A 22,637-nucleotide genomic window follows, 5' to 3' on the forward strand; every position below is an offset into this window, starting at 1 on the left:
AAAGCTCACGTCAGTTCCTAGTATCGTCCATGATTCCAGGATCCCATAAGAGAGACTCCATCTTGAGACTGCTGTCGGTCGGCCAGGTGGTCAAACAGAATGAATCTTCGTCCATTATGATTTCCTTTGTTTCCTTTCCCGCCTTTCGACTGTTGTCCTTTCTCTGCCATCTTAACTTTCCTTTGTCTTCACTCTTCGTATGTACCACACTCTGCATCTGTCCATATACAACTTCCTCGGAATGCATCTTGTTTAGCCGGGAAATGTTCTTTTTCTTTCTGTCCATTTCGACTGCATGTATCGTTGTTAATGATCCTTTTCGTTCTTGAGGGTGTCCTATTTGTGCCATTTTATTTAAATATGAATGCGTCATGCCAGAGGCTGCACTCCTCTTCCCGTCGTATTTGTACAACAGGATGGCATTATATTTTACTTGTACAAGTCACTGTATAATCACCAAAGCAATTAGCATTGTCAACGAAATACAGTTCAGCACTTCTCCAATTTATCCAACCCTGGAGATTTTTGCACAATTTTATTTGTGGCCTAGACAGGGACTAACCAGGTCTTCTCTCCAATTCATCCACCCCTAGAGATATTGTACATGATTGCAATTTGTGGCCTAGTCAGGGAGTAACTAGGTCTCCTATCACTACCTGTGCTCTTGTATTACTCGATTTGTTCCTTAAATGATGTGGATTTCAGACTAACCAACTTTTCAAATGTTAACAAGAAACAGGAATAAAGACCAATTCCCATGCGGGTGTGCGCAGCCAGCTTCGTCTCAGGATCTCCAGCAAAAAACTTAACTTTTTGGTAGAATCTAAATCTCCAACAATCCCTGTGTTAGAAATCAGCGGCTACGTATAGTGGTCAAATAATGTAAAACCTCTATCAAATCGAGGGAGAAGTTTGCTCAAGTTTATTGGAAAATTGCAGCACAGATGCCATTCGGTGAACGTTCCATTATCTTCTCACTGTAATGTTGGTTACAAGCTAGCCTGTACATTAAGGGTGTTTCTACCTAGCAAAGATCAGGTTTCCAATACAGTAACCCCCATGCCAAATGGTCAATGTAAACATTCCTGTGGTTATCAGAGCGCAACATACAGAAAGAATCTAAACCGGTTTCTGTTGTTCTCATTATCTAAGCACATTCACTTCCAATGAAACGTACATTCATATTGGAATTGTTAATGCTCAGATTCCAAACAAAAAACAGCAAAACCTCACAATTGGACATGTTGTATGGGACTAGAAAGGCAAGAGTGCATATCTTTGGCTCTGACTTCATAAAGTCCTTAATGCAACTCCCAGGCCTGCTGCTTTTGTCTGACCTCTTTTTTCTTAGCTTCTACAAGGGTCAGGTTGTATGTTGCTGCATGACAAAGTGATTTGACAATCCTCACCACATTTATTTCAGTATCAAGTTTTAGGCTTAATAACAGCTGATCTTTAGGAGCTGCGTTTCAGTGTCTGTTCCTGGCACTCTTTGTTTCTGTTTCTTACTCTCTGCTGCTTTCTGTTTTACGATTATTTTTCTTTGATGCATGTAGATAAGCTATTTCAGCCTAGAGATTTGCAATTTGCTTCTTAAGATCTTGAACCTCACCTGAAGAAGACTTGTTGGCTCAGGGAATAAACTCAGGTTCATACAAGTAAGGTATACAAACCCCCTGTGTGTTTGACTGAATCCAAGGTGTTGCTTCATCCAACCGGTTTTGTAGCCTGCTTATCCTCTTCACTACATCAAAAGAGTAAAAATTCTGGGAAGGGTGGAGGTTTGTTCTTACACTGCTCAAGCTGTAGAGCAGAAATCAGCATGCTGTCCCAAAATCCTCTACAGGACTACTTAAGAAGCTGTTTGTCAAAATCACAGGCAGAAATACCATTTCTTTTCACTACAAAACTCAATGTTTTCTACAGCCTGTGCAGATAACCAGAAACTTTCTCTCCTGCATTTTGATTGGTAAAGAGTTCATCTCTGTCTTCAACTATAGCATAGGGAGAAACAAGTAAGTACACATAGGCTTTGGGTGAAGCCTGTGGGTCTAAGGCTTTGACAATGTGCGCAACAGGGAGTGCAAGGCTTTCAACCATCTTCCTTACAACTTGCATATGAGAGATGTGTGAATCCCTTAAACAAAACTCAACATAGCTGACCACATGCTATAATCAACCTCAAAGTTGGGGTAGGGAAGTTCTTCCAGAGAAATGCTTCAATCTGGAATGGGAATTTATTGGGGAAGCAATTTCCCCACTTTGACCATGTGTTCCACCACAACACCGCTGTACCTCTGGAGTGCTGAATTGATCTGCAGTTAAGTGACAGGTGTGGGGGCTGTCTCCACCAGGTGAGGCAGACGCAGCAGGTCCCATACATAACCATGCTCCCAGCGGCCTTGTCTCCACTACATCTAAAACTGAGGCCAACTTTTGCATCTTCTCTTTGGGGCTTGCATCACTGAATGCACTCCAGATGAGGGAAGTGATGATAAAAAAAACTGTTAGTTGCAGATGTACCTGCATTAGCACTTTACACACTAGCAAAACACTGGACATGATGGATAACATGTGGAAATCTAAAATGTCCTTGTCCACTTCAGTATTTGTTAACCCACTGACTATTACAGAGTTGGGAATTTTCACATTATCTAAATTTTCTTATTAACCATTCAGATTAGGAACATTTTAATTTAAATCTCATGGTTAGCTCATCAAGTATTTACATGTAATCCACCTGTTGGGTAAATACCGCTAGGCCCTTTATACAGAAAGTGATTTAAATTAAACTGGACACCAAAGACCAAAGCAGCACAAGGTAAAAATAAGGAAATAATATTTGTATTAATAGTTGGGAAAAGGCTGGCAATAAGAAACATACATTCAATGTATGAGAATGGAGTGTGGAGTGTTTAATCTGACTCCATATTGTTTGCAAAAACATACGCAACTATAAATTACCATGATATGCTGGTAGTTCTTAGAAAAGGTAGCTCATCTTTCGTTACAAGTCAAACATTTAAAGGATCATATGTTTCATGGCCTATGTTATCCTCAATGCTCCTCATCAGTCAAGTCCTGAAAACAAGGGATTGTGTAGCAACTCAGAACTCAGTGATGATAAGTCTGGTCACTTTGATTTACGTACGTGTATGCACCTATCTCAGTTATCGTAAGCGCCCATAAGATGTAGGTTGTGTAATACGAACCATAAACTAAAACGGCACGTCTTCCTGGGGCTACACACAATGTCATGACATCCACAACTCAGGGATGACTAGTCGATGTAATATGTTCCCAGGGCTAATCACCTGCTTCAAGAATCCCGGATTCAGAGATACCAAGTCTGGTTGCTTAGACTTACTTAGGGGTGTAATTACCAGTAGTCCTAGGAGCTTGAGTATGAAGATTAACGAGGAATGCCGTAGTAATCTATATTCCAAAGTAATACAATTACAATACAAAATAGTTACATACCAACACGATTCAACATCCAAAAGCATAACATTCTACAAATTATACCTTAACTATTTAAGACACTTTAGCACAAAGGTGTGCTAGGATCTTCTGTTAAAGATAGACTCCTGAATATGACTACAACACAACATGTCGGGAGATCTCTTTAATGATGACAAACTCCTAAATATGACTACAACATAGTGTGTTGGGAGATCTCTTTAATGATGACAAACTCCTAAATATGACTACAACACAGTGTGTTGGAAATGACTCTGATACTGCCGAAAATGCTGGCATCGGTATCGGCGAGTACTGGAGTCCAGGCACCGATCCGATACCACGTACTTTAATAGAAATAGGAATCCATTTACTGGTTAGCTCCATTGACATATATATAAAGCTTCGACATCTCTGACACAGTTCTTCTTCGCCGCTTTTAAAAAAGTTGCGCTGTGCTGCCATCAGCAGCTGCTGTTTTAGAGGGGCGAAGAAGAATTGTTCACCTGGCGCCTCCTTAAAAAGGAGCTAAGGTTAGCGCATCATGTTGGCGGTTTGGCAGTACTTTTCAGTGGCTTTTCCCACCAGTAAGACGGCGACATGCAACATATGTAAAGAAGCAATTTCGAGGGGTGGCACGAGTGTTGCAAATTTCAACACCAGCAACTTAATCAAACATCAGAAGACCACGACGATTTACCAAAGTAAAGGGGAAAAAGAAGGACGAACTGCAGCAGCAAACTCTGGAAACTGCCTTCCAGCGACGAGATAAATTCCCTAAAGACAGCCAAAAAGCAACAAAGATAACCGACAACATTTTGGAGTTTATTGTCCTGGATGACCAACCCCTGTCTGTTGTCGAAAATGTGGGATTTCGCCGCTTAATGGAGCATTTGGAGCCAAGGTACTGTTTGCCAGGTCGTAAATATATATCCGAAACTGCGCTACCCAAATTATACGAGGCTGTTAGGGAACATATTTCGTATGTGCTGAAAGACGTGCAGGCAATCAGCTTTACCACGGACATTTGGAGCTCCGACGTGTGCCACTGGGTGGACAGTGAGTCAACATTTATCCCTCGAAGTGCGGTGCTGCACGCCAACGAGTTCCGAGGGTCACATACTGGCACATTAATTGCCGAAGCAATTGAGGGGATGCTAGTAAAGTGGAAAATCCCCAAGTCCAACGTTCATGTTGTTTTGCACGACAACGCTAACAACATGAAGAAAGCCATGGACGAGATGGATGTACCAAGTTTGGGATGCTTCGTCCACACTCTCCAGCTGGTGGTGCATGAAGGGCTACTGTCACAGAGAAGTGTGAGTGATGCACTGGCGAATGGTAGGAAGATAGTCGCGCATTTCAAACACTCGCCACTGGCTACTACACGCCTGGAGAATATTCAAAAAGATCTCCAAATGACCATCAAACGTCTGCACCAAGACGTAGCAACGAGGTGGAACAGTACCTACTATATGGTTGAGAGTTTACTGGAGCAGAAGAGGTCAATTTCAGCATATGGAGCTGACCACGACCTGCCAGTGACCCTTACGGCTAACCAGTGGGCTTTACTGGAGAAAATAATCACTGTTCTGGCACCATTTGAAGAACTGACCAAACAGATTAGCTCCTCCACCTCTTCTGCAGCTGAAGTCATCCCCTCAGTCACAGTGTTGAAACGCCTGCTTGCTCGGGAGAACGAGGGGGACACAGGTATAAAAACCATGAAAACAACCCTTCTTGAGGCTGTCCAGAAAAGATTCAAGACCATCGAGAACGAGCCCTTGTATGCAGTTGCCACTCTTTTAGACCCAAGATTCAAAGACAGGTATGTCTAATATTTTTTTTATTCAAAGTCTATATTATAAACAACATTTTGAAATGGTATTTTGGATAACTAGACATTGCATTATTATTGATTACTATTGCATTAATATGTTACCACTAAAAACTACTATGGAGGAGGTTGCTATTTTACACATTAAGACATTTATTTATTATTTGTCATTGTTTTTAGATACTTTACAGGAGCAGACAACAGTAAGCATGCCAAGGATGCTCTGACCCGAGAGGTGGAGAAGATGGAGGCGTTACTGAGCAGGACCACACCTGAGGGAGCAGAGACAGTGCCAGAAAACCCCCATAAAGCTCCACGTATGGAAGCCCAGCCAGACAGCAGAAAGAGCAGCTTGAAATGCGTGTTTGAGGAAATCCTGCAGGAGCATGATGAGGAATGTGTGGCAAGTAGCACAAGCACACAAGTTCAAATACAGACATATTTGACAGAGCAAATGGTCCCACGCTCAGACAGCCCATTCCAGTACTGGGGAGTCAACCAAATTTGTTTTCCGACCCTGGCTGCTACTGCTGCAAAGTTTCTCTGTGCTCCTTGTACCAGTGTTGAGAGACTGTTCAGTGCAGCGTCCAGCATTTTTGATGCAAGAAGGAACAGGCTAGGAGGAGAGAGGGCAGAAATGCTCATCTTCTTGAAGAAGAATCTGCCTTTGCTCTTGAAATTATGAGCTAAAATTGCTAAAATGCTACTGCAATGTGTAGCCTACTTATTTTAAAGTATTGTTTATTGTGTAGCTGCTGCTCTTTTGATTTGTATTTTTTTATTTTTACTTTATAGGTTGGTGTTGCACTATTGTTAAATACTGCACTATTTAAAGTTTGAAATGCCTTTTTATTTTAGTACATAATGGCTGCACTTATTTTTTTTTTTTAAAGGAATCATTAAAGTTGCTGTTTGACTGTTTTATACTGTTCTATTTAAATGCCTTTTTTATTTTACAAAATTGTGGCTGCACTTGTTTTTTTTTAATAATTATTCCTATATTTAGTTGCTGTTGCACTACTGTTTTATACTGTTCTATTCAGACATTTAAAAGCCTTTATTTTACAATATTGTGGCTGCACTTTATTATTTTTAAATAATTATTCCTATATTTAAGTTGCTTTTTCACTACTGTTTTATACGGTTCTATTTAAAAATAAATTTATTCCATTTGCTGTATTCATTCATGTTTTACAAAGGGTTTAACCTGAGCCAGGCCTTTCCACAATGATAATCATATCACAGTGATGCAGGCGTAGTATGATCTCTTTTTTTTAAAACACTGGTATCGGTACTCGGTATCGGCCGATACCCACAGGACGTGTATCGGAATCGGTATCGGGAGGTAAAAAATGGTATCTGAACATCTCTACTTGTCACCCATAACCCGTACAGTACAAAAAATCATAATGTGATGGTAATTCCATCGATCGACACAAAGGAGTAAGAACAGAGACAAAATTCCCTTGGCGCAATTAACAGTTTATTTGCAAATAGAGAGACGTGTCAAACGCTTACAAAATAATCATCCAAGTAGTCTTCAACTTAATACATGACAATCATCAGTACTTATAGTGGAAAAAGGGGTGTGGTAAGTTGCTGCCCAGCTGTCCTAACTCAACAGAACACATTCCCTTTGTTCTATTACTACCTAGGCTTCACTCAAGGGGCAGGCTATCCTCCCCCAGATGGGTAACCTCTTCACCCCCCTAAGAGGTCTTACATCATCTAGACAAACAATAGATAGATTATACAGATAGGCAGATTTACGAGTAACCCTATAATCTGCTGATACCAGTCAATAATGACCCTTAACACAAGATCCCCATCTCCTACATTATTTTTCTTATCCAAACAGGGGGACTCAGTACCTTTAACTAGTAACCCATTTATACATGTATAGGACCAAGTATACATCAGTCCAAGAATGTCCACAACAATCCATCCTCTTGATACCAAATCAACCCTTGGTATCAATCCTTAAACAGTTTACTCATTAGGATGTAGACTGCAACAAAACAGTACTCTGTAACAACATGACCCTGTCGATATCATTACCCTTATGATTACTGAATGGAACAAATCTGAAATGTCTGGATCCTCATTTACATGCTTCTAGACCATTACCTTCGTATTAACTCCAAGATCACATATTTTGATTATACAGAATTATAACATAGTACAGCAACACCTTATGTTCAAATCATTGGTCAAAGGAAATAATTTCAGGTGACGTACTGACAGTTGCATCGACACGTGGGTGTGTAAACACCTATCACTGAATACATCATTCACTTTGTTACTGGTACAAAGTCCTCTCATGCCAATTACTCGATTCACTGAAAAGTCCTCTCATGGTTCCAATTAGATGTACTTCCAAAGTAAATCACAAATGTTCTGCTCCTCCAAACGTCAGACAGTCAGTTATGAAGCATTTCTTGGCAGACCATTATAACGTAAAAGTCAGATGTACACTCACCTAAAGGATTATTAGGAACACCATATTAATACTGTGTTTGACCCCCTTTCGCCTTCAGAACTGCCTTAATTCTACGTGGCATTGATTCAACAAGGTGCTGAAAGCATTCTTTAGAAATGTTGGCCCATATTGATAAGATAGCATCTTGCAGTTGATGGAGATTTGTGGGATGCACATCCAGGGCACGAAGCTCCCGTTCCACCAAATCCCAAAGATGCTCTATTGGGTTGAGATCTGGTGACTGTGGGGGCCATTTCAGTACAGTGAACTCATTGTCATGTTCAAGAAACCAATTTGAAATGATTCGAGCTTTGTGAAATGGTGCATTATCCTGCTGGAAGTAGCCATCAGAGGATGGGTACATGGTGGTCATAAAGGGATGGACATGGTCAGAAACAATGCTCAGGTAGGCCGTGGCATTTAAACAATGCCCAATTGGCACTATAGGGCCTAAAGTGTGCCAAGAAAACATCCCCCACACCATTACACCACCTCCAGCAGCCTGCACAGTGGTAACAAGGCATGATGGATCCATGTTCTCATTCTGTTTACGCCAAATTCTGACTCTACCATCTGAATGTCTCAACAGAAATCGAGACTCATCAGACCAGGCAACATTCTTCCAGTCTTCAACTGTCCAATTTTAGTGAGCTTGTGCAAATTGTAGCCTCTTTTTCCTATTTGTAGTGGAGATGAGTGGTACCCGGTGGGGTCTTTTGCTGTTGTAGCCATCCGCCTCAAGGTTGTGTGTGTTGTGGCTTCACAAATGCTTTGCTGCATACCTTGGTTGTAACGAGTGGTTATTTCAGTCAAAGTTGCTCTTTTATCAGCTTGAATCAGTCGGCCCATTCTCCTCTGACCTCCAGCATCAACGAGGCATTTTCGCCCACAGGACTGCCGTATACTGGATGTTTTTCCCTTTTCACATCATTCTTTGTAAACCCTAAAAATGGTTGTGCGTGAAAATCCCAGTAACTGAGCAGATTGTGAAATACTCAGACCGGCCCGTCTGGCACCAACAACCATGCCACGCTCATATTTGCTTAAATCACCTTTCTTTCCCATTCTGACATTCAGTTTGGAATTCAGGAGATTGTCTTGACCAGGACCACACCCCTAAATGCATTGAAGCAACTGCCATGTGATTGGTTGATTAGATAATTGCATTCATGAGAAATTGAACAGATGTTCCTAATAATCCTTTAGGTGAGTGTTATTCCTAGGTGTTGTCCTTCATAGCTCAAATGCAGGTTACCATGACACAGCTCTAGTGGTCTTCATTCTTTCATTGTAATCCTTTCATAAATCTTGACACCCCCCCCATTTATGCCCTATCTCCCCAGAGCTCACCCTGGAGTAGGGGGGGTTGGTTTACTGACCTAAGGATAACGGACCCTAGTCTTGAAGAATGGAACCTTTATCAATTAGGGACACATTGGTCTTATCTTGAGAAACAAACCAGCTAGGCAATGGCAAGCAAACCTTCTTTGTCTCAGCATACACCTTAAAGAAAGATCTATTAACTGTTAACATTCCAATGATTGCCTACTCGGACAGAAATTAAGTACATAGGTACACATGTCTATAAAAGTAATGAAGTCATTGAATATGTGAATACACATGGAATTGACATTTCCGGTTCCTTCAAGTCAAAACCAGATTAATGAACGCCAAGTATTCTAATTTAGCCGAATTAGAATACTCAATTTTGATAATGTCACCAGTAAGTCTGTTTCTCTTATAAAGAGTTCAAACAAGTCAAAAAACCCATCTCAACCAGCCCCCCAACCCCCACACTGGTGTTTGTGTGAGTAGTGCACTCCAAGGGGTCTGTACCTCTCTACAATTTAGACAATGTTTTCTAGAATAGAACTTGATGCAGAATTACTTTTTCAGTATCAATTAAAACATAGCAAAACTTAGTAAACATGTAAGGGATAACAAAATGTGCTCCCTGCACCTTTTTACCAACTTATTCCATAATGCATGAGATTAATATGATTACTTATAATCAAATATCAAATAAACAAACTGAACATTCACATTCTCATAGTCACTATTCATCCCAAGAAATGTGTTAAATTAGCTAAATCAAATCAAAATGGTAAGATGTATTCTACTCAACCATACCCATGTAAGATTTAGAATCTTTGGGTTTCCAAAAAACCCAAATTTAGACAAATACTGTGAATGGACACTAAGGGATGCCAATCTTCTGTAATAACTATGGAAACAGAACAATCCAATTCTTCATGTAACTCTTTAAATATCTATTTAATTCGCTTTGAACTCTAAGTTCAACTCTTTTTCATAATCATTTCATACATTCCCCTCTTGCTTTCACGACAGTCAACGGAAAATTACTCCATGCACGAAAGCAGAACCATTACAGGACAGACATTAAAAAAGAAAATCGATAGTTGGGTTGACTCTAACATACAGTCAGGAAAGAGTCGCAAACTGAATATAGCTACATCAAAAACAAAGTGAAAATGTAAAAAACAACCAATGTGCCACACGGTCGCTCGTGTGAAGGAATTATAACCCATAAAACCTAAAGACTAATGTGTCTTACACAGTGAAACAACTCCCAAATTAGCATATAATAATTAGCATGTCCACAGGCAACGGCCAAACTATGGGGGAACAATACAAACATCATCTCTAAAATCAACTAAAATTTTAGGGAAGTTTTCCAACGTTGCTGTATGTCTATGTTACACCAAATAGTGGCGGTCAGTCAAAGTTGCTACTTTCATGCATATTTCACACAGCAACATCAAGATTGTTCTAATTATTATCAGTGGGGGATGATCTCTACCCTCACTAAGTATGTTTCAAAATCATACATTTCGACACAAAAGCTATTGCCCAGATAGCAATGAGTTGGTGGACCGGAGGCGGTCCTCCAGAGACAGTAGAAGCGTCAGAATGTCTTAATCGCAAACACGTTTTCCGGCTCACCGCCAGCGGCGGCCGCTTTTTAAAAGTGGCAGCCGCCTTCCTACCGCCTGTGTTCTGCGGCCGGCCCGTGGGCCAACCGCCGTTCCACCGCCGTTATACAGAAGGCAGACCTTCCGCGGCAAACGCTATTTTCGAGCGATCTGCCGCTTTTATATGTATATATTTCATATTTATAGCATGCAGTTTTTCGAGAATAATGATTGATCAAACCAGACAAATTTCCATTTGGTGTTTTAATTCCACATTTCAAAGTACAGTAACTGTCATTCAAACAAGATGTGTCAGATCACTGAAATAAATAACAGGCAGAAAAAAATATACATATAAATACACACTACAGAACATGCAGGTTTCCAATAAAATTTTGGTAAACAAAAAACAGCCATACAAGCAAATTATAACACAAACATAATTATTAATAATATAAAGAGGTCAGCTCTGGGATGAAAATAAATACCAGTAAACATAACAAGTAATGAGGATATTTGGTACCAAAGAATGTGCAGGATACCAAATAAATCGAGGTATAACATCACATTTTCAAGCCATTTCTAACAATAGGAAAAGTGGTAATAATTTAGAGTAAAGCTCTAGAGTAGAAAAAAACATTATAATGGCATTGCTGACCTGGAGCACAAGATTTACACCGTGCTGCAATAAGATCTGTGTCTCTTGTATCTGTGATAAACAAAACTTGACATATATATTTATATAAAAATACAGAGGTAAAAACAGTAGTAGAACAGACCATTATAACGGCAATGATGACCTGTGGCATAAGGATTTACAAGCTATATTTAACAATAGAATAACAGTTAAGCACTGTGATGGAATGAAAAATGCTGATGTTAAAAACAGAGTAAGTAGAATATTTGGTACCAGGTAATGTGCAATATCAAGTATCAGAGGTACAAAATAGTATTTCCAAGCTATTATTAATAGAATAACAGTTAAGCACACTGATGAAATGAAAGTAGAATTTTGGTACTAGTTAATGTGCAATATCAAGTAACAGGTATGAAATAGGATTTACAAACTATAATAGAATCGTTAAGACGGAATGAAATAAGCCAATACTAAAGTTAAAATACAAAAAAAACAGGGTGGATTTGGTGAGTGTAGTCTGGCACTTCTGGCTTCTTGATGTTACTGACTGCAGGATAAAGAAAGTGTTCCAGTTCAGTGATGCTGGGGTGTCAGTCGTCAGCCTAGTAGTAGTCAGCCTAGGTTTAAGGGGTCGGCTGTGGATCCTTCTCAGCTGTGCGGCGCCTTTTTCTGCCTTCACGGTCAGATGCTCCTTTCAGATAACGCACCTACCGGGGTTCCCATAATAAAAGAATAAAGTAGTCAGTCCTGGTCCCTCAAATACTAAACTACGACATTTATATCATGTACAGGTATTGAACTAACAACCACAGGTGTTGTTTGCAAGTTGTACCTGATTGCCCAGTGAGAGCAAACGTCTTCAACATTGTCCCTACTTGCTTTACCTGCTCTTGAAGTGAGCCGCTGTCATCCGAAGCTACAAAATCAAAGACATATGGTAATTCTGAACCTACATTACACACAAAAAAGTAAAATTTAAGAAAGAGTGCACATTCTCACCTGCTTGTGCATTGCATTCCCTCAGGGCTTGGTTCTCCTCCCTCAGAGCTTGGTTTTCATTCTGGAGTCTCTGGAAATCTACATAAAAAAAACAAAATAAAAAAAAAACTACTAAAGGCAATATTTTCAATACTGTTAAACCACTGGACAATAAGACATAGGCCTAGAATATACCTTCATAGCTGAAAACTTTGTGCTGTACATGAGATGCCAGGGGCGTCCAAGGGCCAATAACAAAGCGATGACTTTCTCCTATTGATAATCATTGACGTAAAAATATGTTTGAAGTAATTGCATACACTTAAATGTAAAACTTAGTTTAGCGCAACGTATTACATACCTCCAGCGTTTTCACCCATATGCTGCCAGGGTAAATTTGCTGCTGGTGGTGTAAAGCTTAGTACTTGATGAGCTGGGGGAACAAACATAACAGCTTTAATTCCACTGCAGAGAAAGCAAAGGTTTCCAAGACAAAAAACGTCACAAATAACATCACTTTACTTGTACTCAAACTCTTGGCTCTGTGAAGTGGAGTCTGGATTACTGGGGAGAAACCTGGTTCTGAGAAAGAGGGAACAGAAATTTGAAAATCTAACAAAGTGTATAGTTTAGTTACAGGATCACAAATTAAGCATCACAGCAATACATTTTACATACCAGCTCTGAAGTCTACAGATGCTCAACATTTTCCTGGTTTTCTGGAATCGATGCAACTTCTGTAGCAGGTAGTGATTCAAGTGAATGTCCTGTGTGTCAACTCTTTTCAGTATTATTTTCCTTTTGGCCCAGTAACTAGACAGACATTGTGACTAACAATGCATTTACCTTTAAAGCCAAAACGATTGACCAACAGTAGGTCTCTTGGGTGAAGATAACCGGTTATGCTCTGACCAAGGTATCTGCAAGAAAACGTGAACAAAACCGGATTGTTAACGTTAGGAATATACAGTAGCTATGCTGTGGGGGGGGGAAACATTATCAGCCAAATGTGAAACAGTGAAATTGTTAAAAATAAAATGTATTCACCGAGTGTTGTGATTCAAGTGAACACAGAATTTTCGCCATATGGTTCTTTATTCTACTCCATACAAGGAGAGAGAAACACAATATTTTAACCTGTCCTAATGAAACCACAAAACCATATTTTACCAAAGTAGGAAACAACACTACAAAGTTCGAATGTATCACTTGGATCTAATTTAGGAAATTATTCTTGCATTGAATCCTAAATTATCATGCTAAAACCTCCACGCGTGCCAGCCACCAGCACAACACTGGAAGGTGTTGACGTCTAACACTTCCCCGAGTTGGTTTGTTGGAAAGGAGAATAAAACACCAGGAGTCAGGTCAATTACCGTATCGTATATCCATTTATTACAGAAGCTTCTGGAGACAAGTGTCGCCGCAATATGTCTAAGGATCAACAGTCAAAACATCATTTTTATACTTCTACTCCGCCCAAAAAGATAGAGGCGTTAACTTACAAAGCAAGTGTGCCCTTGGCCCAATCCCAGTTCTATTCCTTATAGGATAACTGCAAGTACCCCCTTGCCCCCCTTGTGGTGTCTGTGTTGTCTGTCCGACTATGTGTGTGTGCCTCTAACCTGTGTCCTGTTTCTCACAAGACAGACATACTAAATCTTTCTCTCCCGGCAACCGCTTGAACAGGGTGTCCTATTCTCCAACTTGCACCTTCCATTTTAGCTCATATTACAAACAATTAATATTTTGCTTCATTGGTTACAACAGCTTATAACAGTTCACTAACTTATACAATCAATACATCTACAAAGGCAAGTTTCAATTTCGCTGAGTCTGCACTTAGGCAAAAGCCGAAAGTGTGGACCTCGCCAAAGAATCACATTAACGACGCAATGAATGTGTTCACCCAAGTATACACCAAACAAAGCAAAACCTTGCGAATTCAAAACTTCCAAGTTAACAACAACCTCGTTAAACAAGATCAAATATTCCACCAAGGAATACACAATGCAGCCAATCGTAACCCTCGTGCACAAGGAATAACAAAATGGAAATGCATTTACTAGATCGACCATAACCAGGTATTGACAATTCAATTGTCCAAAAACCATCATATACAGGAGCAATCTATACTCCATCTCGCAGTCTACCGCAGTCCAACTTATTTAAGTTTTTGTCCAAAGCGCCAAAACCACAGGTTGTCCTGCAAACTTGGCTTTCTTTACTTGAAAAATAGGAGTGCGAGAGAGGCCGTTTGGACATGGAACAAATATGCCTTTCTCTAACAATCCTTTAAACACGGGAGCTATCCTTTCAATGGCCTCTGCTGAGTGGGTATTTAGCCTGGCATGGTCTATAGGGTCCTCTAGGTGTTACTACAAGAGGCGGTACATCATTTAATAGCCCAACATCATATTTATGCTGTGACCACAGGGAGAGTGGAACTTCCGCTAACATAGCATCTGTAGCAGCCACCTGGACTGCACAGACCTGATGGACCCAGTCATCAAGATATACTTCCCGTTTATCCAAAACGGTGAACCCAAATCTTTCTTTACAGGCTTGGGCTGCTTTGGAAATTCCACTCCCACCATATTACAAGGGACTAGGGCTGCAACTAATGATTATTTTGGTAGTCAACTAATCTGTTGATAATTTTTTTCAATCAGTCAAGGATTAATTTTGTCACGCTCTCCATCTCTGCTTTCTGTGGGCAGGGCTCCTGTACCGGGCTCCAGTGCATGTTTTACTTAACCTACTCAACCTGTGAATGTCACCTAGTTGTCCAGTCTCTGCCTTAATATAACATAAGTTCCCATATCAAATTAAACTTTTCCACACGCCTTTGCTTAGTACTACTAAAACAGAAAGAACAAAACAATAAGCTGCATTAATTAAGAAGTTGAAGGTTATGTATCATAGCATAGCAAGTTCCCTATCAGTGATAAACTAATTAAACCATTTAACTAATTAAATATCTGAATATAACTGAATTACTGATACTCCAACACACAGAATAACTAGATACCGTTAAGTGGAGCAGGTTTACTATTCAGAATGAACAATAGTATCAACGTAAGGAAAAAAATAAGGAAGACGAGACAGGGTAGGCTACTCCTATAATTCACTGATTTAATATTGCACGTAACGCGTTAGCTAACAACTGAAATAGCGTTCTCTCAGCTAGCACCATCCATATGAGACCTTGATTTCAGACGGGTAAACTAACAAACATTACGATACTAATATTATAGCTAGTTGCCTAAAGCACGAAATGGTCCCAAAACATACCCACCCGGGAACAGACATCACAGCTCCTGGGTGCTTGCCTTTAAGATGTTCATGCATCTCTGTAGTGCTGACATGAAATTTCAACTCTGCTTTACAGTGTTTGCACTGAACTTGTTTTGCTGGTATGTTTTTGCTGAAATGCTCCCGTACTAATGAACGTTTCGGTCTTTCTCTCCGCTGCTCCATCATTCATACTTCTTTAAGAGTACTATCCTTGCAATCATGGCAGACAATGGAAGCGATACTGCCCCCAGCACTTCCTGTTGTACATTGTAGTTACAAATGAACAGCCAGAAATATTATTACAGGGTAAATGCCAAGATTGCTGTCTCCCCCCTTAAGAACATCTCTGGAACGACGCGTCGACACTGAAATTCCGAGTTCTGCGAATGTTTATAATTGACGTCGTCGAGTATGACGACTAATTGTTGCAGCCCTACAAGGGACCCAGTCCACTACTTCACAGCACCTCCACACCCAATGACCCAAGCATTCCCACGTAGTAAACACAGGTTTAGCGAGGGAGACATGGGGGTCCGACCCCTCCACTCGGAAAATGCAAGACACCTCTCTCACATTTTGCACAGACCATGCACAAAAACCTTCAGAAGACCAGTATACATATTCACCTATCAAAAAATCACTTTTACCATCTTCAAACCACACTTTCACAAAACCAACATCCTGACTTTCTGAAACCAAACAACTAGTCTACTAAACCCTATGAAAAGGTAAATCCTGTATACTCTAAATATGTCAGAGAAAAACCAGTGTTATGTTAAGGAATGATCTCACTGGTTGATGCTCCCTGGTCTGTATCCTCTGACCATCAGCACCCCTCCCTCAGGCTGTTTAGCGTTCCTGCATGTTCCCGTTTAGTCGCTCGCGGAGAGGCCAAAGAGGCAGCTGGAACTGTCTCTATTCTTGCAGGAACACAACATCTAAACAGCCATTGTCTTGATTCCCATGGGTATCTTCCTAAATCCAATGTCCAGTCGAATGTCTAGTGGTAGCTTCCACACATCCACCACCGAATGAAAACGCCAGAAAACCTACTCCCAAAGGTACATTTGTTTACATGTCCAAACACCATAAACTTCAGGGATTTGTTTTTGTTTTATTTTGTTTTCAGCCCACGTAACTATGAGGGACGATCAATAGCTTACTGCCGCACTTACCCATATTCCCGATTTACCCAGTAAATCTAGTTTCAGAGGTCCAACCTCTCAAAGGGTCCAACATTTGCTGCAGATTGTATCGATACGGTCCAACCTTAACTGCAGATTTTTAACCTTGTGGTCCAACCGCAACTGTATTGCGCTCTTACCTCCTTAGTTCAAAATGTAAGCCCGGGTACCTGTACTGATGAATCGCAAAAATATTTTAAGCCAGGCGCCCGGACTCTCACCCCTTTCGCAGCCAGTCCACGAGCGGGGGAGGATTCTAGGCTTCAGAGACCTAGTCTCCGGCCATACAAATTTGACCCGCTAGGATATGATTCAGAGACACCAGGATAAGTAACCAAGGACGAGCTCCCAAAGTGTGATGGTAATTCCATCGATCAACACTTATAGGAGTAAGTACAGAGACAAAATTCCCTTGTCACAATTAACAGTTATTTTGCAAATAGAGAGACGCGTCTAACACTTACAAAATAATCATCAGAGTAGTCAAACAATAGATAGACTCTGATGGGTTATACAGATTAGCAGATTTACAAGTAACCCTATAATCTGCTGATTCCAGTCAATAATGACACCAGAGCCCCCTCTCCTACATTCCTTTTCTTATCCAAACATGGGGACTCGGTATCTTTAACTAGTAACCCATTTATACATGTATAGGACCAAGTATACATCAGTTCAAGAATTTCCACAACAATAATCAGCATATTCTGCCCTTTATGCATTTAATTACACTCCAGTTTGCTCAGAGTTTCACACGTCTCCAGGTGAGCTCAGAAAGGTGGGGCTGATGGCCCACACCTGGTGATCCAGACCTTTTTGAGAAGCAAATGTTACCCAAGACACTGGACACTGATTGCAAATGATATGTTTGAATTAAACTAATCTTTTTAGTGACTCGGGACTCACAAGTAATTTTTTCTAGTGAATCGTTCAATTGTATCATTCATTCGAACATTTGACTGCGTATTTCTACAACATGATAACTTGGTTCATACCTGGTCCTCCAGCTCAGTTCTCCGATCAATGTCTATGTACATTCGCAAAGAAAAATAGATCAAGGCAGGAACATCATAAAGACATGTTTATAACTGATAATTGAACAAAGATTATAATTGATATAGTTAGTTTATTATTTATGTTATGAAAAACACAGATGAAAACAAGCACAAAGCTTTTGCCTAAGTAAAAAAGACTTGTGAACCACTGATTCGTTCAGTTTTATCGTTCCAGTTGATTCGTTCATCTGAACGAGTGGCAGCGGAGTTCTACCCAACCACGGAATACGATGTTAATTTAACGTTCACAAAGAAAGACAGCATTATAAAGAAATGTAACAAATAATTGGACACATGGTAAGCCTAAAAAAATTATGTAGTAGTTGATTTTTGATTTTAATGATAAACACAGATGAAATCGTAGGCCGAGTCATTGCCCAAGCAAAATAAGACTGTAGGCATTATTGACTTAAATGAACGAAATGACTCAGAAGATTCAAACTTCTTACTGAACGACTCGCCAAGATCCGCATCGGAAGAAAGAGTCAAACTTCCCATCACTATTTGCTGATGAGAACTACATCATAGCCCCATGGAGCCGAACAAATTGCATACCAATAGTCCAATCATCAAGAGGTTGCTTCTATTAAACCTGGAGAAGTATTTTAACAATTATGACTCTTTTTGTGATACATTTACATAAGTTGGACTATTTTCCAAGGGATAGATGGTAGTTTAATTAATAAGAAAAAACATGGAGTTATTTAATTTGGATATATTCTTGACATAAAGCAGGGGTATTCAACTCCTACCCTACAAGGGCTGGAACTTCTTGCTGGTTTTATGTTCTACCTCATTATTAATTGCACGCATGTCCCAATAGGTCTAAATAGGTCCCTGTTTAGGGGGCTGCAATGGAGTGTGACAGGCTTTGAGGGCCTGAGGTGAATATGCCTGACACGAAGTACACAAGGTACAAAAGTATGTACATTAAAGTAAAAACTAAAAGCAATGATGTCCATTGACTTAGTGAACAGTGTGTGGTTTCTACCTGTTTTTAAGGAATTTAAGCAAGTAATTAGCAAAGTGGTCATACTGTGTCAATCTAGATATCTCAGTGGATAGGCTATCTGAATGTGTCTCGTTATGCTTTCCTAACCAAATGGAAAATAGGTAATGGGTAGTAGGAAAGTCATCTTTCATCTTTGAGCTCAGAATTTCCCCATATGGTGACCTCTGATGTCCTCTGCTAAGGAAATAACCACACATTATTTAAAAAATGCCATCTCTTAATATGGTTTCTGAAGGTTATTTCACAAGTATGACACCTGCATTTTTGTTCTAATGGTTGAAGCAGCTTGAAGTTGGCTAATGACCAACAAGTAAATGTAATAGTCACCATGTGGGAAAAGGTGTGGCGTAGACATGTTTCCCGCTAGTATTTACCAGTCGGAGTACCCTTCAGGTGAATTTTTTTCACTTTCTTGCTGGCTATGAACTAATTTACTGTCAACTGCAGAATTGGAATGCATTCTCAGTTTTATAATTATCAGGTTCTCCTACTGACTTTGGTTAAAACCTCTTAACTCAAAGTTACTGCTAATGTTTTTTTAAAACATTTTATCTCTCTCTCTTTACAGGAGGGGTGAAGAGCAGTGATGAGACCCTTACTGAATGGTTGGTGGTTACTAGGGGCATGGCTATGGTTGCTTGGTGTCCCGGGAATATGGGCAATGACCTACAAGATTGCTTTGATTGGTCCATGGACATGTGATATTTTGTTCTCACGGGCATTGCCGAGGGCAGCAGTTAACTTAGCCTTGTCACGGCTAAATAAAGATCCTCGACTAAAGGGTGGTTACTGGTATGATGTCAAGCTTCTCACCGAGTCCTGTAGTTCTTCCCACGGTCTGGCTGACCTCGCCGGGCTGAAGGGCTATGGCCATGCCTACCTCGGACCCTTTAACCCTGCACTTTGTTCTGCCGCTTCCCTATATGCCATTCATTGGGAGGCCGGGCTTCTGTCCCCAGGTTGTCTGAATACTGATAGAAAGACCCAAGTATCACTCCCCCCCATAACACCTCCTTCACACATCCTTTTCACCATACTGAGATTCTTCCGCTGGGCACATGTGGCTGTCGTATCAGTTCCTAGCGACCTATGGGAGGCGACGGGAGAGGAAGTTGCATCATCACTGCGGGGACTGGGATTGCCAGTTGGCCCAGTGATTACCATGGAGATGAAGAAGGAGGGGCCCCGTGCCACACTGAGGACCATTATGGAGGCTGACAAGGTCAAAGGTCAGTGAATTTCTGTGTGTATGTGGGTTTACTTATAAGCCAAACTTGCACTGACTAATGAAGAATGGGTGTTCCAATGTGTCTGATTAATGATGAAAGCAACCATAGAACCAGTGGAAAATAGAACTCAACTTCTTGTAATGACTGAAAATTCACATGAATTTGTTTTTGCATTTTAGTCATTTAGCAGACACTCTTATCCAGAGAGGTCTACACCTAATGTTAGTGCATTCATCCTGAGATAGGTGGATGGGTCAACCGCACCACCCAGTACATTTTAAGTAAACTGGCCACAATGCTACCCAACCATTCATTGATTTAAAGTACCCAAAAATGTATCAATCCTGGATGACCATTTTACCAATTCAGGCAGTTTTACTTAAAGTAAATACCATAGTTACAGTTACTTCTGAAGACAGGATTAACACATTTCTTTTTGGTGTTCAATGACTAACCAACCCCCCCCCCCCCTCCCCTTCTCTCACAGTTGTGATCATGTGTATGAGCTCCGTATTAGTTGGAGGAGAGGAGCAGCGTGACTTGCTTTTGACTGCATTGGACATGGACATGGTGTCAGATGGATATGTGTTCTTGCCCTACGACACGCTACTATACGCTCTGCCCTATCAGGATACAGCATTTTCTGGATTAGCCAATCAGACACGACTGTTACGCCAGGCCTACGATGCAGTGGTAACAGTCACCATGGACTCAGAAGAGAACTTCTATGATACATACCGGCAGGCGCAGAAGAATCATGAAATAAAGAGTCGTGTCCCCGCTGAGGAGGTGTGTGAGTGAAAGAGTATTTGTACCATTTGTACCTCATGACATCCTCTTTTACATGTTGCATATATGTGTGTGTTGCAGGTATCCCCTCTCTTTGGTACCATCTACAACATGGTATACTTTGCTGCCATGGCCATAGAGGAGCGTCGTCAGTCAAAGGGCGGGCAGTGGGTGACTGGTGATGATCTTGGCCAATCGGAGGGTGGTTTTGAATTCCAAGGTTTCAATCAGGTCATCTCTGGTGGGGAAAAGGGTAAAGGGATGCAGACACGCTATGTTGTGCTGGACTCAGATGGAGGCGAAAAACTGCTCCCCACACACACCCTGGACCCCTCACAGACATACACTGAACTACGACCTCTGGCTCGGTCCATTTATTTCCCTGGGGGGAAACCACCCTCAAGCAGCTACTGTTGGTTCAGCTCTGAAACCGCTTGTAGAGGAGGTGAGCATCAAGTAGTGTTTTTATAGTATGGAGTGTGTTTGTATGTAGGAGATCCATGTCTTAAGTGTACATGTGGACTATAACTTGCGTTTGTGATGCTTAAATTTTATGGACACAAGTCAGTTTTTCTTTCAGTGTTCTGTACTGGTCATAACTTTGGTTCAGTGTTAAAAAATATATAGGGTTGTAAAGCTCACAGTAGTTTTCAGGAATGTAAAATACTCTCAATTATACATAGCAACAGCTATACATAAACAAACTATCAAGGATATATAAAACAAGTCCAAATACCTTTTTCCATTTTAGTCCTCATTAAAAGGCGGGGGCAGCAATGCAAAGCACACTCAGTGCCATACATTCAACCATAACAACTGATGTTTACATACAAACCTTAATCCTCAAACCGAAATTAACACCTAGCAATTCCCTCCACTGGTGCAAGGTAGTAAACATTTATTTAAACCTATGCTTGGCAAAAATAGACAACGATTATTTTTACAGCCCAGTGCTTTTTTCACTTGTATAAAACAACATTTTCTGAACAGTAATACTCTTTAATAGGATAGTAGTCATCTGAACTGCCAACTGTGATGTGACAATGTGAGTCACTTATTTTAGCAAAAATGTTTTTAAAGGGGAATGTAAACTAGGAAAGATATGTCACACACCTGTCAGTAGCTGAGTTGTAAGAGTGCATTGATCCTGAGTTTGCAGTGATCCTTCTTTTGTTTCTGTCAACACTTTTTTGACTCCTACAGCTCAGCAACATATACTTCCTACTTAATGCTACAAAGGCAAACAATATGTATGTATGTGTTTATTTAACACATACATATATTTTTTTAAATACTCAAACCAAACAACATTGGTCTAACAGACATTTCATTCTTTTTCTGAAGCACCAAATGTTTTTTTTCTTCAAGTTTCTACCGTTGCCTTGGATATATTGACGTCCCATCTGGGGTGCCAAATAGTGGAAGATGGAAAATGTGTTCGAAATGTATCAAGTAAAAACTCTTCAGTATTTAGCATAACAGTTGATTATTTCAGGTTTAATTGTATATACGAGAACAAGTATCATGACATAAAGATTACAAGTAAAGAGACCAACAGAGGCCAACAACAGAAATTCTGATGTTACAAACGTGTATTTCTTCCCAACTGTACAGGTGACAACATCAAAATGTACATACAAGGAATAGTTGTTGGCATGATTTTTCCATGGGAATGCAAGGTTTGCACACAGACAGATCCAGGAGGCTTAGTTATTCATAAAAAGTCTGTTGCCCAGACCACTTGGTGA

The 22,637-nt window shown here is 40.4% G+C and overlaps 1 protein-coding gene across 1 annotated transcript in view; it reads left to right on the forward strand.

The window, feature by feature from the left end:
• Nucleotides 1-22,637, forward strand: part of LOC105030948 (retinal guanylyl cyclase 2) — a 182,894-nt gene that overhangs the window by 45,181 nt on the left and 115,076 nt on the right. The window contains exons 2-4 of the mRNA XM_029118297.2: nt 19,440-20,100; nt 20,588-20,889; nt 20,971-21,334. Of these exons, the coding sequence (XP_028974130.2) occupies nt 19,458-20,100; nt 20,588-20,889; nt 20,971-21,334 (1,309 nt within the window). The 5' untranslated portion in view covers nt 19,440-19,457. The remainder of the gene's footprint in view (nt 1-19,439; nt 20,101-20,587; nt 20,890-20,970; nt 21,335-22,637) is intronic.

The sequence above is a fragment of the Esox lucius genome, chromosome 25 (assembly GCF_011004845.1).
Source record: "Esox lucius isolate fEsoLuc1 chromosome 25, fEsoLuc1.pri, whole genome shotgun sequence".
NCBI lineage: Eukaryota > Metazoa > Chordata > Actinopteri > Esociformes > Esocidae > Esox > Esox lucius.